At 34.4% G+C, this 24,281-nt stretch overlaps 1 protein-coding gene across 1 annotated transcript; it reads right to left on the bottom strand.

Moving 5' to 3' along the window:
* Positions 1–623: 623 nt before the first annotated feature.
* LOC113092746 (formin-like protein 1) lies at positions 624–23,240 on the bottom strand. Its single transcript, XM_026258461.1, has 26 exons — positions 22,694–23,240; positions 15,200–15,283; positions 14,683–14,763; positions 14,518–14,591; positions 13,778–13,861; positions 13,339–13,461; positions 12,588–12,675; positions 12,439–12,515; positions 12,261–12,354; positions 10,756–10,830; positions 10,250–10,360; positions 9,936–10,085; positions 9,524–9,625; positions 9,199–9,433; positions 8,353–8,505; positions 8,084–8,208; positions 7,031–7,233; positions 6,721–6,955; positions 6,570–6,638; positions 6,411–6,491; positions 4,639–4,768; positions 3,811–3,974; positions 3,636–3,737; positions 2,489–2,596; positions 2,310–2,406; positions 624–975 (listed from the first exon to the last, which is right to left on the bottom strand). Exons 1-26 carry the CDS (start codon positions 22,838–22,840, stop codon positions 875–877), a joined length of 3,093 nt encoding a protein of 1,030 aa, XP_026114246.1. The 5' UTR covers positions 22,841–23,240; the 3' UTR covers positions 624–874.
* Positions 23,241–24,281: the final 1,041 nt, after the last annotated feature.

Raw genomic sequence — 24,281 nt, 5'->3', positions numbered from 1 at the left:
AAAATCTTATGCATTGCAGTCCTTTAATTGTTAATATTTGGCATGTTTGTGTGCTGCTGTGCGTCCCCGTGTTTAATAAGCAGCGTGTACGCTCTTTAAATAACAAAGAAAAAACATTGTGCCAGACTTTAGACCAGGTTTGAGTTGGTCTATGGGCAGAAATGCGCCTGAACACACCTCTTTTTTTAGACCAGCACACCCATGGGCGCACAAATGGGCGCAAATGCATTTGCTAATTGCCTTGCATCGCATTGCGCCGGGTGTATTATAGGGCCCAAAATGAAGCTGAAATCCAGTTGTTAAAGAGTTAATCTCACAAAATCTGTCAGGAATATGCTTTCTTTAACCACATAATCAGAAGAAAGCCCCCATTTTTTTTCAAATGTCAATTTCTTCATTTATATATATATATATATATATATATATATATATATATAAATTATATATGAACGTTAAATTCTTCACATTTCTTTGCAAATTTTGGGGCAAATTTCTAATTTCTTTCTTTCTTTTTTTTTCTTCTTTTTTTTACCTTTAATGTTAATGCAAAGTATTAAATATTACAAGCACTTGTTCAAATTCTTTAAAATCCTGGATTTTTTTATTTTAATTTTAGGGCTAAATATTAAATACATGCATGTAATTTCTTAATTTTATTCTTGTAATTTTGGGGCGATATGTATAAATATACACGCACATTTTTGACAGGTTTCTTGGGATTTGCCAAGTTGTTTGCTAAATTGTACATAAATAATTGAACTTTTGTAATTTAAATGAATAGGTTAATGTAGCTGTTTAAATGTTTCTTGTAAACTGTTTTTTGGCTTCATGTGTGGTGTGGGTTCGTCCCGGGATGCTTTGAGCTGTGTGTGTTTCACAGAGAGATGTCGGACGACACGGGAAGCTGCTGAGCTGGTTTCCATTTAGCGCTTCGTCTTCCTCCGTCTGCTCTGATGTACGGCTGGTTCCTCAAATCTACACACACACACACACACACACACACAGAGAGAGTCACTGATGAAGATATCTGAAGATTTCTAAACTTTTCAAAAACTTGAAAGAAAGAGAAACATCAGAGGTCTACACAGAGGAAATGAAGGAAGCACTTGCAGGAAGCTGAGTGTTACAGAAGAGCGTAAGTAGATGAAGAGCGATACCTTCAGAGACAGAGGAGAGGAAACGAGAGACAGTTATAAAGAAGTCCCATCACAGAAACCCGAATTACAGAACAGACGAGAGGAGCCTGCAGAGCTGACAACCAGGAACGCAGGAATAAGACAGGCAGACTAAATACACAATATAGTATGAATAGCAAAAAAACAAATAATGACTGAAATAACTGACAAAACAATTGAAGAAAGAATTAGAATAGGCAAAGAATCATAAGATGCACTTAAAGGAACAAAGAACAGACAGTAATAGCGTTCTGGCCAAACTTAATTTTATCTAAATGTACAGTTAGGCTAATGGACTATAAATAAATGTGTGTGTGTGTGTGTGTGTATATATATTTATATATATACACACACACGAATAATATATTTTTTTTCACACTTCTAAAAAATTTTCTAATATTTTTTGAGATATTTCTAATAAATTTATAGTATAATTGGGTCTTATATAAAAGAAAATAAATACAGTATATTTATGAATATATTAATAAATGTTTTTATTAATCATAAATTCAATTATTTATTTTATAGTATAAAACAGTATATTTATATACATATATATATATATATATATATATATACATTTATAGTGTTAAAAATGTATAATATAAATGAGTTTACAGTATATAGATACTACAGTATATTTACATTTGTAATATTTAAGATTTGTATAGTATAAATTGGTCTTTATAATAATATTTGTAAATATTTTTGTATTTCCACAATATTTATATTATAAATTATGTTTAAATATCCATTCATATTATTATATTTAATTATCATTAATGTGCATAACATATTATATTAATTGTATTTTTAGTTTAAGTTGACAGGATCTTTTTCTACTCACTTTAAACCTAACTTTTTTAGTACATATATATATATATATATATACACACACACACACATTATAATTAATGTCATAATTTCTGACAATTCTTTAGAAAGCAGAATATCAAATTAATATATTTTTGTTTATCCCTGAAAATTTGACATAGAGGTTGGTATTGGGTTTAATTTGCACCGTTTATAATTACAACCCCTCACAATAGTAAAATCACTATCACTAAAATCAGATTTATTGTAATCCTCGGAGTTAAGGCAGTGGTTTTCTGTAAAGCTGGACTCCAGCCTGACCCGTGATGATGTCCTCGATGGCTCCGTCTTTGCCCTCTCTCACGAGCGGCTTCATCTGTCTGCGCTTCAGCTCTGCGATCAGATCCACCTGAGGCATCTGAACACATCAACAAACCGTGAGGTCTTGACATTTCACTTCCTGTTCTCCATTATCTCTGTCTCTGTCTGGCACACATTACTTTATTAGTCACTGCTTTTCTCATGGGAGGGTCAGAGACGGGTAAATCTGTGCCAGAATCAGTCTCTGAGCTCTTCTTCTTGCGCTGTTCGTTCTCCTGTTCGGCCAGCTACAGAGAAAGAGAGATTCAGTCAACAGAGGACAGACTGGGAAAAGATCATTGGTGTTAAACATGATAGAGATGTCTGAGTGGGATCTTTATGGGGATTCTTGAAGTAACCCAGGTTGAAGTAACCTCTTTCAGTAATTTTTATATTATTTATATATATATTTAAAGTATTTATTAATATTTTGAATTAGGTTTTATTAGATTTTTTTTTTAATTTAAATTTTTAAAGTTGCCTGTTTTAGTCTATTTTCTTCATAATATATATATATATATATATATATATATATATATATATATATATATATATATATATATATATATATATATATATATATATATAAAATGTCTGTTAATTGGAGTTTTAGTCATTTTATTTCTTAAACTTATTTATTTCAGTTGGTTACCACAGCAGCATTTCTAATTTTCGTCTAATATTTATATTTAATTTGGAAGTTTTAATCATTTTCTTATGTGCTTTTGTCATTATTTTTATTTAAATATTTATAGTTTGTTTAAATTTTTATTATTATTTATTTCAGTTAGTTGCCAAGGCCACATTTTTAATTTTCAGTTGTTGTTTTTTTATCTAATATTTATTGTGATTGTGATTACCGAAAACATTTTTTTTAAATAGTTTTAGTTTTAGCTATCAATAACAACCCTGGCTAACCTTGGGCTAAATATATACAGATTATTAATTATTAAGACTATTAATTTATATGTTGTCAAAACTAGTACTTCTAAACCAAAACCAGTTCAATTAAAATTATATTCGATCTGAACACATTATATGGTGTCATATGGTGGAGGTAGAAAATTTCATGTCAGGTATATGCACTGTAAAAAAAATATATAATTAAGTTGTAAATAAAGCAAACATTATTGGAGTAGTCTTTTAAAATGCCATTTCCACTTAAAAAATGTATTCAATGTTTTACTTGCCATTTCTTTGTAACTATTTTCTCAGCAATTTTCCATTATGCAATACCAGTATGATATATGCTGATGTGATATGAGCACTAGGTAATCATTTCATTACCTTATATGCTTTGATAAACCTGTCAAAAACTGGGAAGAACACAGAAGGAGGCGTGGATTTGGGTTCCTCTCCGAAATACTCCACCACTGAGTGATACACCTCCTGTAGAGACACACAGACGTTCAGTCCACTGCTGTTCAGAAAGGATTTCACACAGAACTGAACTCCTCTCCACCTCTGCAGTTTTGCAGTCTTTGACCACAGAGTCCAGCAGACTGCCGTTACTGGACATGAAGTTTGTGAGGACAGTGCTGTCCTTCTGCTGGAGAAACTCCTTACGCACCACCTCCATTCCCTTCTCCAGAGATCCAACATCTGCAAGGATGCTGTCCAGAGAGACTGAGAGAAACACACATCAACACACAGCTCAGCGTATAAATATATAGCTTTCATTTAGCAGAGAGATTTTGAACTCCAGACTGGAGTTATTTTAGCTTCAAAGTTGGTTTTGATTGCCTTTGTTTAGATTTCGATAATTGCAAATATTCATTTATAGATTATATATTTTACTTTCTGTACTTTATCGTAGTAGGACAAAAATAAAATGTGGTTTATGTAAAAGTTTTGTGTTTACAGAGGCATCTAAATTCCACTCAGCATTCTCAAGAATTTTGAGGATTATATATTTTTGACTTTATCTATTATATTAAAATATTTATATTTATATAATTAAAAAATATTTATACTAAACTATTTTATTCATAATTAAAAAAGACTAAATATTAAAAAGTAATTAGATTTAATTTAAAAATTATTTCTATTAAAACTTTTGATCTAATAATAAAAAATAAAAAAACAAGAAGGGGAAAAAACAACAGCAAGCAGGAAATGTTTGAGCAACTCTGTTTTCAGGTGGGCCTGTTTCATGCATTTCTATGAGCCCATCTAGAAACTTTTATTTTCAAAATAAGTTTAATTTAATATTTTAGTTCAAGATATTTTATAAATAATTAGAAATATACACACTTAGAGCTGTAGATGTGAGGTGATGTTCAACGCTCACCCAGTGCAGCTTTATCCAGACAGTGTAGTTCAGTGTGAAAGTTGTGCAGCTGAGGATATTTCTCTTGTATGATGCTGGCGATGAAATGCAGGAGTGTCAGTTTTCGATCTGTGGATTTCATGTCCAGAAGCTGAGAGCGGAAATGTGAGATGCGCAATAAATCAGCAAGGTGTTATCATGAACTGATCCAATATAATACCTTTAGTGCAATGTAAGTCATAAAAGTGTCTGCAAAAAGCATACATGTAAATATTTCATACTGTAGTTTACTTCAAATGTGCTTTTCAATTTAACTGAATAAGCCTACATGACATACATGTCCAAAATATACAATTAAACAATAGAAAATGAGGCATGCATTTATTTTATCTTATATATGAAACAAAATGAGCTAAATCTACACTAAAAAGTTGCAAAAAAGTTGTTTTACAAGAAAATAGGCTACTATTTTCTGTTTTAAAATATCACAATGTGTCACTTGCAGTTTCTTCGTAAAATGTTGGGTTTTCTGAGTGAAAACAGTTTCAAAGTAAATCTGTTTTACTAGAGGTTTTAATCCTTTGCCTTCACTGCCGATTTTCAGAGCGCCCTTCACAATGCACGCTTCCTAATTCTTCCTAGTTCGGAGTATGGAGCTTGAATCATTTGAACCAGTTTGGGAGCTAGGAGCGGGATCGCGAATCATTTGAGTCAGTTCGGGAGTTCGGAGCAGCTTCGCGAATCATTTGAGTCAGTTTGGGGATCGCAAATCATTTGAATCAGTTCGGGAGTTCGGTGCTGCTTCGCGGATCATTTGAATCAATTCGAGAGTTCGGAGCGGATTCGCGAATCATTTGAGTCAGTTCGGGAGTTCGGAGCGGGATCGCGAATCATTTGAGTCAGTTCGGGAGTTCGGAGCGGGTTCGCGAATCATTGCGTCAGTTTGGGGATCGCAAATCATTTGAATCAATTCGGGAGTTCGGAGCGGCTTCGCGGATCATTTGAATCAATTCGATAGTTCGCGAATCATTAGAATCGGATCGGGAGTTGGTAGCGGGTTTGCGAATCATTTGAGTCAGTTCGGGAGTTCAAAGCGGGATCGCGAATCAATTGAGTCAGTTCGGGAGTTCAAAGCGGGTTCGCGAATCATTTGAGTCAGTTTGGGGATCGCGAATCATTTGAGTCAGTTCCGGATTTCAAAGCAGATTCGCGAATCATTTGAGTCAGTTTGGGGAACGCGAATCATTTGAATCAGTTCGGGAGTTCGTAGCGGGTTCGCGAATCATTTGAGTCAGTTCGGGAGTTCAAATTGGGTTCGCGAATCATTTGAGTCAGTTTGGCGATTGCGAATTATTTGAATTAGTTCGGGAGTTCGGAGCGTGATTAATTTGAGTCAGTTCGGGAGTTTGGAGCTGGTTCGCGAATCATTTGAGTCAGTTTCGAAGTTTGAATGCAGTAATGCAGTAGCTCTTTCTAAGGGTATTTTTTCAAAATCCTTTTGCACATTTTAATTATGTTCAGTAGTTCTTTCTAGCTCAAGCAAATCCACAAACTAATAAAAGGATGTATTATTAAGGTTGTCTGTTGACTGCTGTATATAAAAGCCCTTCAATATAGTTGTTGTTACCTCAGGGTATGAGGGGAGACATCAAAAAAAAAACAAAAAACAGAAAATAATTTTTTTTTAGCTATAATAGAGTACCAGCACCTCTTTTGGGTCACTTAAAGCAGCTAAATCTGTAAATATATTTTATATGCCAAAATCTCATTTTTGTAAAGATGTTTTCTCTAACCAGGTCCAGACTTTGGACTCGAAATCCATACGCTGATCCTCTCTTCCCACTGTTCATGTAATTCCCAAATGCAAGAATGATCTAGAAAAAGAGAAAGATCAGCTTTCACTGCAAAAAATGTTTCTATGCTTGTGAAAATTGATTCTCTTTATACTGTACCTCTAGAATCTTCTTGAGTTTGCTGGAAGATTTGATTGACATGGATGCAGCGATGATGGCATTCAGTTGCTGCAAAATAAGATTTTTCGTCGTTAGATTTTAATTTGATGTTAAATTCAAGTAAATGCATCCTCCTAGCATATATACTGACAGGCTTTAACAGCTGGATGCTCTCACTGAAGTTGCCCATGAAGGTCAGCGTGCTGATTCTCTGTGGCAGACATGGGATTTTGCTGAAGGTCACTATGAATCGGTCCTCCTCCGACAGCTCCAGCAGAGCGTGTCCTTCACGCTCGTATTTATCAATCAAGCTCAGCTCATAATCAGACGGGATGAAGCGCTCCAGCAGCTCCAGAAAATCGGACTTTAGCAAATCAAGATTGAACCTGCACAAAGAGAGTATCAGGGTTAGTTGTATACATGCAAATTTAGGTTGCAACAGAAATGTGGCTGTGACGCACGTTTGGATCGCAGTGCAGATCTGCGCGGTGCTCATGCCTCCTTTGCGCAGGGTGATGGCGAGGTTTTTGGCCCTGTTGGGCTCCAGTATTGTTATTTTACTGGATGTTTTACGAGCCACTTTCACTTTCAGAGTGCCAACATCAACAGGAGCAGACTGAGCTTTAGTTTTAAACAACTCCTCAAAGACGTCCATATTCAACTCCTTCAGACAGAGCAAAGACAAGGAGGTGAGTGACATCAGCTTTAGTCCTTAAATGTTAAATGTTGAGCTAATTCTAACAGCTTGAAACTATTTCTAAAACATGCAAGTATGTATAATAGCATCTATAAATAATAAAAACAAGATTTATATTTCTTAAAAAAAGGTAGATATAAATATTTATACAAATTATAAAAAAATATATTTCAAGAAGAAAAGGGTAAAAATGCATGGATATTAAAAACTATTTTCTAAAAATATTTTATATAATCAAAAAGGAAAAAGCAGCAAGCCGGAAATGTTTTTAATTTAATGTAGTATTTGCATGTAGTTTCATGCATTTCCAAAAACTACCCCTTAAAATAAAACAATTTTTTTTATATAAAATGTATAGCATTTCTATTAGCCAGGTTAGTATCACAAAAATTCTAATTTATTTTAATATTTTATAAATATGAAAAACTTATTATATTAATAAATATTATTAAATATAAAAATATAATTATTTTAATAATTTAGAAATAGTTAAACAATGTATTTCAAGAAGAAAAGAAAAACATCCTGCAGCAAATGTTTCTAACAACTTTTCAGGTGGCACTGCTTCACGCATTTCTGTGAGCAAGCTCGAAACACATAATATTAATATATATATATATATATATATATATATATATATATATATATATATATATATATATATTAAAAGATAAATAATTTTCATTTTTATAAATTTTTTATATGAAAATATTTTATAAATAATTAAACCATATACTTCAAGAAGAAAAAAGCACAAAGCTTTTCAGGTGCCTCAGTTTCATACGTTTCAATAAGAGGAAACACACACAGAACTGACCCCAAGCACACTTTCATCATCCAGCTCTGTGAAGACGGTGCCGGCCACCTGTTCCTCCATGAGAGCCTGCCAGTTAAGCAGTGGCATACGATACTTAGTCTTGATTGGCTTCTTACTTTTCACACCTTACACACACACACACACACACACAGGGAAGAAACACAAGCAAAGCTTTCAGTTTAATGTTTACAGCTCCAATTTTAATTCAAAATCATTCCAGCATTTCAAAAATTTGTTGTTCTGTACATGACTGTCATCGTGTCTCTCACCTGTCTTTACAGTGGCCTTCCTCCCAGGTAGAGATGAAGAGGGCGGAGCCGGACTCATAGGGGGCGGAGGAGGAGGTGGTGGAGGGGCGGGGGCAGGAGGAGGGGGCGGAGACTGTGTCACAGGTGAGGCCTTTATATCCGTTATACTATTATCTGGGGGTTAAAAGACAAGATAATAAATAATGTTTTTTTTTTTCATTAACAGAGAGATAATATTCATAGATAATATTCATATTCATTGATAATATTCAATACAATCATCATGGATATATTATGTTGCAAGACATTTAGAAAATAAATAAGATTTGATAATAATCTAGATTTAGGACTCAGATTATGTTATATTATGTTATGTTACCAATTAACCAATTGGTACAAACATTTTACAAAATACTTAGTTTTTATTTTTACATTTTCTGTTTTCATTTTAATTTTAGTATAAAAATGACATATTTAGTTAGCCTATGTAATTTAATAGTTTTTTTGTGTTTGTCATTTTTATTGGTTGTTTTTTATATTTTATATAATATTTTTTATTTCAGTTTTAGTTTACGTTATTTTAAAATAAAGTTTACACTTTATTATTTATAATTTACATGACAAACTTTTAAAATAATTTATCATTATTAATATTTATTTTATTATTTTATTTTAGTTATAGTTAACGATAATAATCCTGTTCGGGAAGATGAAACAAATTTGGAAACGAACAGATTACACTTATACAAAATTATATAGAAAAATTATTACAATTAAAAAAGATGCTTAGAATTATATATAAATGGTACAGAAATGGCCAGAAGTGATGATTTATAACACTGGCTGTATGTATACTTGGATCTTCACCTGTTGTGTCAGCAGCTGGCATAATGTGTAGATCCAGAGAACCGGATTGGGATCTCTCCATGCGGATCAGACCTCGATCCACCAGAACCTGAACCATCTTCTCCAGCTCGGTCAGAGCTTTAGCAGTGCGCTGTCTCTCTCTCTCTCGCTCCTGCTCTTTCTCTCTGTCTGTCTCTCTCTCTTTCTCCTTCTGCTGCAGCTGAGAGAGCTGAGCCTGTGTCTCCTTCACACTGTCCTGGAAACACACATGAAAGCTTCACAGCCTGGAAACAGAAGTTAAAGTAAGTGTGTGTGTGTGTGTGTGTGTTTTAGAAGATTGTGCTACCTTCAGAAGTTCCACCTCTTTCCTGCTCTGTATGAGCTGTTTCTCCAGTTCAGACGTCTTCTCCACAGCTTCTCTCTCAGACTGCTGCAGCCTAGTGTTTAACTGATATATACAACATACTAGGGTTACTAGAGTACTTAAATATGATTTCTGAAATATAAACATGATATGCCTTATGTGGGATAGTTATAGTTTAGCATTTTATGAGGCTGCAAAATAACTCTGGATAAATATAATGGAATAAATGATAATAATCATCATCATTTAAAATGAAAATGTTTTATTTGTATTATTATTGTTTCATTATTATATATAATGTATGGTGCATTTATATCAGAAATATGTAAGGACAGACTTGTATCATTTTAGGTTAGGTGTGTGTGTGTGTGTGTGTGTGTGTGTGTGTGTGTACCTGTGTGTTTTGTTCTTGCAGCTCCTCCAGATGTTCTATTATTGTATTTTTGGCCTCGACGTCCTCTAACATCGCTCCAACATCAAACACATTATCCAGATATGCTTGAATCTGCACCTCTAGCCTCTCGCTCTCAGTGTCATTTAACTTCTATCACACACACACACACACACAAAAAAATTCAGACATATTCTCAAATATTTTACAAATTAAAATATCTGTTTTCTATTTCAATATATTTTTTAATGTAATGCCAAATAATGGCCAATAAGTCATGCCAAACTTTGAAACAGTAGTGAAAGTGCGTTGCTCACCTCCAGATAGCTGTCTAGTCCCAGTTGTGTAAACTCATACTGTAAATATACTCTGAAGTTCATGTTCTCTACTGAGTGCACTACAATGTTGATAAACTGCAAACAAGCCACCTAGAGGTCAAAAAGTGAAAATATGTTAATAAGTTTTCCTTTACACTGATGATCCCGCATTAAAAGATCAACAACAACAGGATAAACCTTAATGTAAGTCCACAAATCCAATGCATTCTGTATGTAATATATGCATGTGATGTTAATATGGTTAATTTGTAATACATATAGAAAAATGATTATTAATACATATTCACTTTCATGAAGTCCTAAAGTGTAAAAGTTATCAAGAATGACTGATAAATTATGCACAAATGGATCATAAATATAGATGTTTGTCATGCTCCTTCATCCTTTTAGTTGAGCTAAATGCCATACAATTAGTGTAAGAATCTAATAAAACATGAAAATGAATACATAAAGGTTGTCAAATGAAGCATTCTGCGTGTCCTCACCATGAAATCAATGTTGTTGTCTTCATTTCTGAAATATTCCATGAGTTTCTCGAATCTGACTTTCTCTCCACACACCTGCATGAGCGTACAGACACATTCACAGGCTTCTCAGAGGGAACTGTTCACTGTACATACGTTTACTGTACACTGCTTTGGAAGTAGTTGACCATAAAGTAAGAACATTTTACGAGACCTTTCAGTGATATTTGATGTCACAGGATCATTTATCATCTGAATATGTCATTGGCTTAATATTCCATCCAAAACCTGTATCTTATTATTAGTTCTCGCTACAGGAACTTTGTGTTACATTTTTATGCAAAGTATGTGCAGATATAGTGTATTATTGTTTCGGTTTTAGCAGTTTGCATATCCCTTTCTGCTGTCACAGATATGCATCTGCATCATCACCCACACAAATATTTTGGTGACAGTAAATGCACAGACTTTCAAAATGACATCTATGTGAATGTGTGAGATTGCTAGCTGATCGTGTGTCCTTTCTATGTGTCTTTATAAAGGGAATGATCTCGTTCTGTCATGTCTTTCTCTCTCGTGTAACACTGATATCACAATATGAGCTTCAGGTTACTTGAGTTTAACAGTATCTCAATCTCATCATGTGTCTGTGTTCATTCAGCATCTAAGAGAATCACTAATGCTTTGGGTCTGCGGGGCAGACGTGGACTTGTAACTCAAAGGTCATGGGTTCGAGTTTCGGTACTGGCAGAGATTGTAGGAGTGAACCACCGAACCCTCAACTGCTGCCCACTGCTCTGATTGTGTGTGTGTGTGTGTGTGTGTGTGTTAAATACAGACCCCAAATTCCTAGTATGGGTCACTTTCATTTTCAAATTATATATGTGGTCCTAAAAAGTATTTGGATGGGTAAGCCACACCTAAAAATGTATGCATGTATTAAGTTTTTTTTTTTTTTTAAGAATTTAAATTTAATTATATTATCCCTTGGTCTATTATATTTTATTATATTTTAATAAAACAAACATTTTCTTTTTATTATTTTATAATAAACATTTAATATTATGATATTTTAATTGTTTTATTATATTTATTATCATGTTTCGGTGTATTATATTTGATCATATTTTATTTAAACAACCATTATTTTTTTTTATTTTTGTTATAATATCATTTAAACCAATTTTTTTCTTTCTAATTATTTTTACAACACATTTAAAATAATAAACCTTTTTCTTTTCTTTTTCTATTATTACTTTTTTTATTATATTCTATTTTACTAAAACATTTTTTTTATCATTTTATAATAAACATTTTATATTATACTATTTTATTAAATTATAATTGGATATATTTTATAATATTTTATCAAGACAAACGTTTTAGTGTTTTCATAATACATATTTAATATAGTTGTTTTGATGATGTTATGTTAATGTACAGTGTTGGATTGTGCACAATAAGACAATTGAGGGAGTGATGATGGTGAGATGAACAGACAGAGAAAGAAGTTAGTATTTTCTTACCTCTTTAAAATTATTAAAGGCTGCAATAATCATTTCATGACCTCCTCGAACCAAACACACTGCAGCAAGGAGCTCCAGAACCAGAGCTTTAGTCCTAAACACAAACACACGGGTGTGTACAGTACAGAAACAAAAGATTCAACACACACACACACACACACACTTAATGTCCTCTCACCTGGAACTCTTGTTGTTGAGACTCAGGGTGATTTCATTGACACAGCTGGGATGAGACATCACCTGATTGAACCCTAACTAACACACACACACACACATGCATTAGTCAAGATATGAGATGAGACGAGATGAGAGTGAGATGAGAAGTACCTGGTAGTTCATTATGGCGCGGAGACACATAATGCAGAGGTGCAGGTGGTTCTTCTGGCTGAGCAGACACGAGTAACGCAGAGATTTCCTGAGCAAAAGAAGACATGATAAATGTTTATATTACATATTATACATTTTTTATTTACTTGTCCTTTACATTTACATATATAGTAAATTCTTAAATCTTCACGAGGACATAAATGATTCAGTTTAAATACAAAAAAGTCAAAGTCAGAAACAAATTAATTAAAAACTGTGTAATCTTCCACATCTGGAAATCTCCAAATCATTCATAGTAAAAGTAAAAGTACTGTATGTGACACAGATGCACACAAACAAACTCTCTGTAACAGGAATGCAGCTGATCCTGATAGAATCGTTTGGATTAGTGTGTGTGTGTGTGTGTGTGTTAAAAAAATACATTGCAGACATACTTGATGACACACATGAATGATAGTACAGTAATAGAGTTTAGCACGTGTGCATGCTGATCTCATGATGAGCAAACGAAACCTTCATCAGTAACTTCTGTACTAAAATGCATCCAGAATTAACAAAAATGCAGGAACTGAAACCACACACGCGAAAAGAACTCTTATAGCCATGTTACATTTTATAAATAACTTATACATGAAAAGTAATGCTATTTAGTGCTCTGAAATATATTTTCCTCTTCAAAATAAAAATCGCTTAATTAAGAATCAAGCGGGGTTATTCCTCAGAGCGGTTTAATATACAGTACATGACTGACCTCGTGGTGAAGGTGTGTCCTAAGCGTGAGGAATTGTGGGTAGGGGAGTTCGTCGCACTGGTGGTCAAATCTTCCACAGATTTCTCATCAACGTTTCCATTGTCAGAGCTATCCATGTCATATCTGTAAAAACACAGTAAGCGTCTGTCTTATGATTGCATGTTAATTAAACAGCACAGCAACTATTTTCAACACTTATAATAATAAGACATGCAGTGTTGCTTTGCTCTGTACAGTTTGTTTGTGGCTCAGACTAGAAAATATAATAGCAGTGTTAGATAACTCTCATCAGAGGGCTGGTTTCAGGCATTGAATGGTCAGAACACGTTCTCTTCCCAGACGCCTTGTCACATTAAGAATTTAGGTTCCTCTATTGTGTCTTGGACAGTGTGTGTGTGTGTATGTGTGTGTGTGTGTGTGTGTGTGTGTGTGTACATACGTGACTGCATGTTGAGCAAAAGAGAGGTAGTCCACTAGCATATCTAAACCTTTGTTTTCTTCATTTAGAAACTCTTCAGCCCACCTGAGGACAGACAGAGAGAACAATACAATGAAGAATAAAAGGAGCACAAGTAAAATAAAATATGAGTGACAGATTAATTACTGAATATTTCAGAAACCTGCTTTTACATTTTCAGAAAATGTCCTCTCTCTCAGCCCATGATCCAAGATGCAAATGAGTTTTTCCTTATGGGAACAGCTTTGGAGAACTTTACATCACTTATTCATCAATGGATCCTCTGCAGTGAATGGGTGCCGTCAGAGTCCAAACAGCTGATAAAAACACACCACTCCAGCCCATCAGTTAACATCTTGTGAAGCAAAAAGCTGCATGTTTTTTTTTAATTTAAAATGTATTACATGTGGATTATTGTGATGTTTTAGCATTTTATTTTTTGGACTTTCATTCTGACGGCACCCATTAACTGCTGAAGATCCATTTGTGAGCAAGTGATGCATTATTTCTCCAAATCTGTTCTGATGAAGAAACAAACTCATCTTGGATGGCCTGAGGGTGAATACATTTTCAGTTCATTTTAATTTTCAATTGAACTCTTCCTTTAACATGTGAAACTTTAAGCTTAAAAAAGTGGTAAAAGAGTATCTATTCATTTATAATGTAATCAGACCAGTAACATGCCTAGTCAGTAACACTGCATGTCATGTGACGACTCTTACCCGATGTGATTGGTGCGCAAAGAGATTTCCAGCTCTCTCAGTACTTGTGTGGATTCTTGGACTCTCCTCTTAAACTTCAAATCACACACATATCATTTTATTAATTAAAATGACTTGCATATTTTAGTTTGATTGATTATAACTGGATCAGATTTATTTCTGTACCTTTCTGCCTCCTCCCTGCTCTAATACACTCTTAAGTTTCTGAATGTACGCTGATGGAGGATCCTTCACCTGAAAGCGCTCCTGAGGAGAGAAACAAGGAGTTGTATTCACATGTCTGCATCAAGTTCAATTTCAATTCACTCATCCAAACATGTTCCACCCTGATGATCATTATTGTTACTGTACCTTTAAGACTTTGATTTGTAAATGACTCCTGCTTCCTAATTGATTAGTGAATATTTATTTAATTATTCATTTATTTATGGTCATATGGTAATGACGTCATATTTGTGACATCAAAACCATTATTATGTCTTAACCATTTAGTTTCAATGAATCCTCTGGGTGCACTTGAAAGGAAGTTTTTAGTTTTTATAGAGCAAGGACAATTGTGTTTTCATTATATGTCCCCATAAAACATATTAATATGTTGGTTGGGTAAAGACTGCTTTATGCTGAATCAATGAATGAGTGAGTGTAAAAAGTGAACGCTGTTATGCTTTTGCTCTGAACTCACCTGGTCACAAACTAACTCCCATTTCTTCTCATTGTCATACTGACAGAGCAGCTTCACTTTATCAGCTGGAAGATTCATGGAATTCTACAATCACAGTACAAGAGACAAATCATAAACCTTTTTGTAAGTCTGAATTCATTTATATTAATTCTAAAGAGCCATTAGCTCTATTTTACCAGAACTCATGAGGCAAACTCTTAAACTATAAGTCGCAACTGAGTATAAGTCACATCAGTCCAAAAATACGTCACGATGAGGAAAAACACATATATAAGTCGCACTGGACTATAAGTCCCATTTATTTAGAACCAAGAACCAAGAGAAAACATTACCGTCTACAGGCGCAAGAGGGCGCGCTATACTGCTCAGTGTAGACTACAGGAGCAATGAGCAGCATAGAGCGCCCTCTGGCGGCTGTAGACGGTAATGTTTTCACTTAGTTCGTTTCTCTTGGTTCATGTCAAATTAATTTTGATAGATAAGTCGCACCTGACTATAAGTCACAGGACCAGCCAAACTGTGAAAAAAAAAATGCGGCTTATAGTCCGGAAAATACGGTGTGTGTGTGTGTGTGTATATATATATATATATATATATATATATATATATATATATATATATATATATATATATATATATATATAATTTATAATTATTATTTTTTTTTTTACAGGACCTTTGGGTTCAGCAAAGAACTTTATTGAGAACCATTTTTCAGGGTCGAGTTTTTTTAGAGAGTAAAAATTATATTTTATCAAAGACTACCTTTCAATAGTTTGGGGTTGGTAATATTCTTTCATGTTTTTGAATATTGTGAAATATTGTTACAATTTCAAATAGCTGATACTTAACTTTATTTTAAATAACTTTAGAACAGTAGTATGTTCTTCAGATCAGCAAATCAATTTCTGGGAGCCAGTCGCACCAGTACATAAATGGTTTGCTAATTATACACATAATAAAACGTTACTTATAGAACTTTAAAAATATCTCTTTTGTTTTTAAGAATTAGTTGATGGTGCTTTCTACTTTTCACAAACTTATACTTGGCGGATGATAACAAGAGTTAAAAAACCATTGAATTAGAATAGAGGAAAAAAAGAAGCAACTACCTGCCAACCAGCCACAGCACCTAAACATCTCAGTGGCATGTTTTGCACATCTCACGTGTTCTTCACATCAAGTTGTAATTTGTTCCCAGAATATTGCAGTGTTTAAATGCAGAGTTACTGAGGCACCAGTCACATATTGCACTTGTTTGCAGATGGTCACATATAAACTGATGAGTAAACTGTGTCTTATGAGCCAGATTACGAGCAGCGGACAGATCACATGTGTTATAAGGTATGCTGACTCTAAGAATGCCCTTTCTGCAGATTGGTGCTGTGTGAATGTCCTGTTGCTAGGACAGTCTCTTAAATTATTTATGAACGGCATGAGCATTTTCATTTGCACGCACACACACACACACACACACACACACACACACAATGTTATGGCCCTACAGAATTACTTCATCAGTGACTCATTGGACAGTGAGCATCAGATGATACCAAACAAACACACACACACACACACGCAGAGTGTGTGCAAGCTGCGTGTAAATCCCCTAAAATGTATATACAGTAATATACAGTAAACACAGTTATATTGTAAAATAATATTTCAACTTAAAATAGCTTTATACATTTTTTTAAGTAATTTATTTCTGTGATGCGCAGCTGAATTTTCAGCATCATTCCTCCAGTCTTCAGTGTCACACAATCTTCAGAAATCATGATAATATGCTGCTCAACAAACATTTCTTGTTATTATCAATGTTAAGTGTGGATCTATTTTTCAGGATTCTCTGATGCATAGAAAGTTCAAAAGAATAGCATTTGAAATCGCAATCTTTTGTAACAAAGTTATCACTTTTCATCAATTTAATGCTTAGTAAAAGTATCTATTTCAGGTGTTTTAATCAGTCTCCAGAAATTCTCACACAATTTGAGTTCATTCATGATCATTCTTGGTTATGTGCTCAAGTGGTCTGTTCAAATCTCTAACTATGTGCGATATTAAACAAACGCCGCTGATTAAATCATTTTCTTCCTGATGAGGAACGTCCTGGGCAGGTTCAGCTATTGCCTTGGAGGCTTTTTGAGAAATGTAATTCTCATAAGAATACCAAAACTCTGTGTCTATGTATTTCCGCATGGCGTACTGGCCTGAAGGGTTTTCAATTGAAAAATGTTTTTACTTTCTACACACAAGCATACTTCTGTTCTTCTCAAACATCAAATGTGATAGCATAGAAATGTATGTAAAAAAAATGCTGCTCTTCTGACCTTTCTATTCATCAGAGAAACCTGAATCATCCGTTTCCATAAATATATGAAGCAGCACAACTGTTTTCAACATTGATAATAACCAGAAATGTTTCTTGAGCAGCATAAGAATGTTTTCTGAAGGATCATTGACATTGAAGACTGGAGTAATGATGCTGAAAATACAGCTGCGCATCTCAAGAATAAATTATATTTTAAAATATATTCAACTACAAAACAGTTATTTTACCACGCAATAATATTTCACAATTTTACTGGTTTTATTGTATTTCTAATCAAATAAATGCAGCCTTGGTGAGCAGAAGATATTTATATCTTACTGAAATATATCTTTACTGACTATTGAGGGCCAGTGTATGTGGCATGTAAAAGTTACATCCAGAACATTATGTTTGACTCATTGCCGTCATTTCATTTTTGCGCATATTGAATTACAGTTCTTCGCTAAGATGCATTTTAGCATGTCACTGTGTCCTAATTTGCAAAACAGGTCAATGGGAGAAAAAAAGTCGCAAGCTGCAGGAATATTGCTTTAGGGCAAACACACACACACACACACACACACACACACACACACAGACACACACACACACATACTCTCTCTCTCTCTCTCTCTCTCTCTCTCTCTCTCTCAAACAGTGTCTCTTTATGAAATGCCAGCAGTGCAGATACATTCATTGGTTATCGTCATGCATGTATGTTAATTTAGATCTCATAGTTTCTTATGTCTTTATAATAGTTGAGCTTTTCTATCTGTGAAATGAGGACAATGCAGTTGGAAAAAAAATAGAAGCATGGACAAAACACTTCCAGCTCTTCAGCCATCACTGACTAATTCATATTTCTCTCCTTTCTGAATTAGCTTGTCCTTTCCTTGTCCTTTTTCACATGTTCTTTCCCTGAAAACAGTTAAACAATTTTCAAAGTCAGCTAACAAAACTTCATCACATATTATTCTGAATCCTGGAGTACTCAAATACTTGTATGTGAGTATGTACAGATAATAATGCATCAGTGAACAATGCAGCATGTGGTACACATGCACATTCAGATCTGTCATTTTACTTTACCTTCAGCAGAATTATATTAGAAGATTATTTTTTCTGAGTACCATATTTGCATGAGTTTTTTTGCATATTTGTACGCCGAATTAGGTACTTTTTATAATCACCTCAAGGATTTTGTAATAAAAATTTTGATGAGAGTTACAACAACTTCTCTTCCTATAGCGAGACATCAAATTTTGTCACAGCACCATGGACACGCCCTTTAAAAAAAACTCTAACATTGCAAAGACATTTAGATTAGACTGACCAAAATAAAATGTTGATATCATTACATTTCTTGGAGTTGTTCATTACAGCTTAAAACATGTCACTTCCTGTTGCCAGCAGGTGGCGCTATGACTAGAATTACTGAATATTGGCATGTAGATCTGTTAAGGGCAGACGTCTTATCTAACATGTGAAGTTTGAGGCAGATTGGACATTGTATGTCTGAGTTACAGCAACTTCCATTTTCATGGCGAAACATCAAAAGTTGTCAGTCCGCCATGGACCCGCCCTTTAACGAAACCTCAAGATCTTTGCAATTTAACATCGCAAAGGCCTTTAGATTACACTGACCAAGTTTGGTGTTGATCTGAATAAATCTCTAGGGATGTTCGTTAAAGTACAACCACTGAAAATGACAAAAATAACACAAATTTTGCAGGGAAAATTCAAAATAACAGACTCCCTGTTGGGATCCAAATTTCGTGCCAAGAGTATTTTTTGTCGGTATTGGTGTGTTGTACCAATTTTGGATTCTGTACCAATTTTTGTACATATAAATGAAATGTAGTTTGAGGCGCACTCCTTTGAAAGTGGATAGGTGGCGCTATCGAGCCATTTTGCCACACCTAATGGAATATTGGCCTTCAGATGTGTTCAGGCCAGAATTCTTATCAAACTTGTGAAGTTTGGTCAAGGTCAGACATTTTATGTCTGAGTAACAACAACTTTTATTCCCATGGCGAGACGTTAAACTTCGTCACGGCGCCATGGACACACCCCTTAACGAAAACTCAAGATCTTCACAACTAAACATCACACAGGCCTTTAGATCAGACTGACCACAAAAAAGACACTGATGTCATAAAAGTTATAGGAGTAGTTTGACGCAGTGTAAAATATGTCACTTCCTGTTGCCAATAGGTGGCGCTATGACTATAACTAAATATGGGAATGTCAATCTGTTCAGGTCAGGAGTCTTTTTAAACGTGAAGTTTGGGGCAGATTATACATTGTATGTCTGAGTTATAGCAATTTCCTTTTTCATGGCAAAGCATCAAAATTTGCCCTGCCGCCACGGACAAGCCCTTCAACGAAAACTCAAGATCTCCGCAATTTAACATCGCAAAGGCCTTTAGATTAGGCATACAACATTTGGTGTTGATCTGAAAAAATCTTTCATGTTCGTTAAAATACAACGGCTAAAAATGGCAAAAATTAAACAAAATCTGCAAAGAAAATGAAAGATAACTGACTTCCTGTTGGCTTTAGAATTTTGTTCCAAGATACTTTTTTGTAGGTATTGGTGTGTTACATGTGTGTGCCGATTTTCATACATGTACGTATATAAACGAAGCAGTTCGGAGGTGTGCAAAGTTTCTTGACTTTTTGAGTATGTTTAGGCCCTCAAAAATCAGATTCATTGGGGAGAAGAATAAGAAGAAGAAACAGAGCAATTCCAATAGGGTCCTCGCACCATCGGTGCTATGGCCCTAATAATTACTTACATTTTAAATATAATTAAAAATGAAAAAGGAAAATATAAAAATAAATCTATAATAGTCTCTGAATAATAATAAAATAACACTGCTCATCGTAAATAACATGCAGATGATACAGGTATATAAATCACATAAAAACATGCCTAATTTCCTTTTGATAATTAGCCACATACAAAATATCAATAACTAAAAAGGCAATATGTATAATTACAGGCTTGTTGTTTTTGCACTCCTCCTCTAGGCATGGCAATGTAGAAAGCATCAGCTTGAGTGTTTTAAAGGCCAAAAAACATGCATGTGAACAAAGACAGAATTGTTATTTTGATATACATAAATTCAGCCTAACAAAGAAAAGAAGGCAGAATTCTCTGTAAATGTGTATTTGCATGAATTCTCTTGTGTGTATATGCCCACTTGATTATTGTTTATCCAGTGTTTAAGTTAATAATTCTTATAACTTTTACTTTTACCAAATAAGCTCACATGTAATTGCACTGAAGCTTTGTGTTGTAATATTTACATTTTGTACCTGACTAGGTGTGCTTGAGTGATCGCTCTTTTAATTGTGTGTTTTATAACAAACATGCTGCTGGTGCTGCGTGCATTATTTGCATTCTATTTCCATCATGCAAACAGCATGCCACAAACTCTCTCTTTCTTCGTAGGCATTGTAGATGGTTTCTGGATTAAATGAGTTTGATGGAGGCCTGCATGTGCACTTTAATACTTGTTCTTAGATTAGATTAGGCCTTTCACTGCTGTATGATGAGAAGTGTGGAGTGCTTATCTGATTTAGGAACAACATCAAGGATATTGGCAGAGTAAATTAATTAACATGGAATAAATTACACTGGACTTTACTAAGACACACTAGAGCCAGACAGTTATATAAAGAGTAAAACACTGGCTAACTATAAATTTTAAGCACATGTACTTGTGGAATGTGAACAGATGCATGTGGACTGTTGGATTCTGACTTTTTTTTATTGGAAACTGACATGTAGTTTCCATGAATTAGATTTATTTGTTGATATATTCCAGGTCTTAACAATAACCGTCCAGCCATATGGATACATTTAAAGGAATTGTTCACCAAGTAATTCAATTTAGCTGAAAATGTAGTCACCTTCAGGCCATCCAAGATGTAGATGTTTGTATTTGGAGAAATGTATCAATGCATCACTTTTTCACAATGGATGCTCTACAGTGAATGGGTGCCGTCAGAATAAGAGTCCAAACAGCTGATAAAAACATCACAATAATCCACAAAGTAATCACACCACTCCAGTCCATCAGTTAACATCTTGTGAAGAGAAAAGCTGCATGTTTGTTAGAAACAAATCTATCATTAAGACGTTTTAACTTTAAACCGCCACTTCTTGCAAAAATACAAGTCCGTAATCCATTGAAAAAGTCCATCTTTTGTTGTCTTCTAACATAAAAAGCCATAAACATATTTGTCTAGATCTATTTTGGACTGTTTTTGCATGTAAACTGTGGTTGATCTTTGCATATTTCTCTCCTGATTCAGACATGGCAACTTTTTCACTGCAGGAAGCGTAATGGATTATGGACTTGTATTTTTGCCGGAAGCAGTGGCATGTATTGTTTCTTACAAACGCCCAGCTTTTTACTTCACCAGATGTTAATTGAAGGACTGGAGTGGTGTGGATCGCTTGTGGATCATTGTGATGTTTTTATCAGCTGTTTGGACTCTCGTTCTGACGGCACCCATTCACTGCAGAGGACTCTGAGGGAGTGATGTTAAGATAAATTTCTCCAAATCTGTTCCAATGAATAAACAAACTCATCTACATTTTTTTGTAGTTTGACAGACCTTGATTACCATTTTTGTTCATTGGATGTAAAGAACGAAAGTCATACCAGTTTGGAATGTTGTAACAGTGAATAAATGACAGAACTGTAATCCTTGGATTAACTACCCAAGTAAACAAGAATTAAGCAGCCCGAAACTCCCAAACTGTACACTCATAATAAATGAGATGTAGACGATACAAGTAGATAAAGCGCATGAAATGCACCTAATGACACATTAAAGTCTCCCAGCTGCACAGTTACAGTCTCACTTCTGCATAACACTCATACTCGAAGAGATTGTACAGATTCCACAAACACGAATGAATGCAATTACCTCACATTCCATCACATTCTACAGCCATGGTACAACTAGCTGTATTATGCCATTCAAACAGGCTGTGCTGTTTCAATTTCAAGTCATATGAGTTTCCATTTGATAATAACCTTTGCTGTTGAACCCAAAGAGATGCACATCATGGTGCATTTGCTGTTAAAGCATTGGCACATGTCATTTTAAAGCTGAACCGGCCTTTTTTTAGTCTATGAAATTGTGGGATTTTGTCATGTACATACCAACACAATGTTGAACCTCTCCTCTAATTCCTCCTCAGGTGGTAGGGGCAGTTTAGGGGCCGGTGGCTGTTTCTGCCCATAAGTGCTGAGGGGCCGTTTGACGTCCCGTCCGGGTGACATCTCCAGACTTCCAGCTGCATTCCCCATGGCTGTATACTGAGTTACACGCAGAGGTACACATATACAGACCAAATAGAATTAGTCTCACTCAATGAAGTTCTACAACTGATTCTAAACACTCCAATATATGTTCTTGTTTAGTCCCAGTGTAGCAGCTCCAACGGTGGGACTTTTTGAAAACACTGATCAAATCCAGTTTGAATTTTACAGAATTAGTTCTGTTAAAAAGTCCATAAAAGATTGTGTTTTTTACATAGTTGCTGACATATTCAGGTTCTTCCAAGTCTTCTGATGGTGTTGTCCGTTTGCAGCAGGCTAAACCTATAACATATGTATACAGAAAGAAAAATGACGCCAGTAGGCAATGCTGTTGTCTATTCTGATGTCTCTTGGTCGTCTTCTGGTCTCTCCGACATCTCTCTGCTCCATCCTGGAGTGAGTCGTTCAGGTAGGGAGGAAAGGAATGAGTGATATGAGAGAGGCTTCTGGGTCCTAGTGCTGGATCTTTAGACTCTCGTCAGTGTGTGTGTGTGTGTGTGTGTGTGTGTGTGTGTTTGTGTCTTATGTGATCACCTGATACTGACTCAGATGTCCACATACAACCAGAGTCTCATGTTACTCATTGGTGTTTGTTACTATGATGCTAAAGACAAGTAAATAACACCACACACACTCTTCCTGAATGACTTCTGACTTTTGCAAACAGTTGTAACTGTGAATCTACGTATAGTGCCACATATAAGAGCTCATTTTAAAATAAATAAAAAATATACATACATTTTTTTACATATATATAATTATATATATATATATAATAATTCTATATAATATAATTATAATATAATAAGAATAATTTGGGTTTGGGGTTGATAAGATTTTTTTTTTTTTTTTTTTTTTTTGATTTTTGAAATAATAAGTCTCTTACGTGCAACAAAACAATAATATTATGAAATACGATCACAAATTCAAATAACTTCTTTCTATTTGAATTTATTTGAATATATTTAAATGTAATTCCTGTGATGTGCAGCTGAATTTTCAGCATCATTATTCCAGTCTTCAGTGTCACACAATGCAGAAATCATTGTAATATACAGATTTTAGTATTTAATGTCAGTTTTGGTCAATTTGATATGTTTTTGCTTAATTAAAATATTATTTTCTTAAGATATCTTACTGAGTCCAAAATTTTTAAATGTGTAATATTTATATATATATACATTTTTATAAATTATTTAAAAAAAATGTTACAACAGATTTACTAGAATGTGCACAATAATTGTATCCCTGCAGTGTTCATTTGCAATGCAAATGGTAGCCCATAGTAACCATAATAGAGATACAGCAGTTTCTTTACACTGCATATGAGGATTTGTACTAAGTATGTTCTCAAATTCAAAAGTTAAAACGTTACACAGTAGCCCCTGCAAATTAGCGGTCCCTTAAAACATTAAAATAGTACTGAGCA

This window comes from Carassius auratus, unplaced genomic scaffold (genome assembly GCF_003368295.1).
Source record: "Carassius auratus strain Wakin unplaced genomic scaffold, ASM336829v1 scaf_tig00214714_1_2670353, whole genome shotgun sequence".
In the NCBI taxonomy this organism is placed as follows: Eukaryota; Metazoa; Chordata; class Actinopteri; order Cypriniformes; family Cyprinidae; genus Carassius; species Carassius auratus.
The sequence above is the reverse complement of the archived record's forward strand: the minus strand, read 5'-3'. Positions and strand labels throughout refer to the sequence as shown.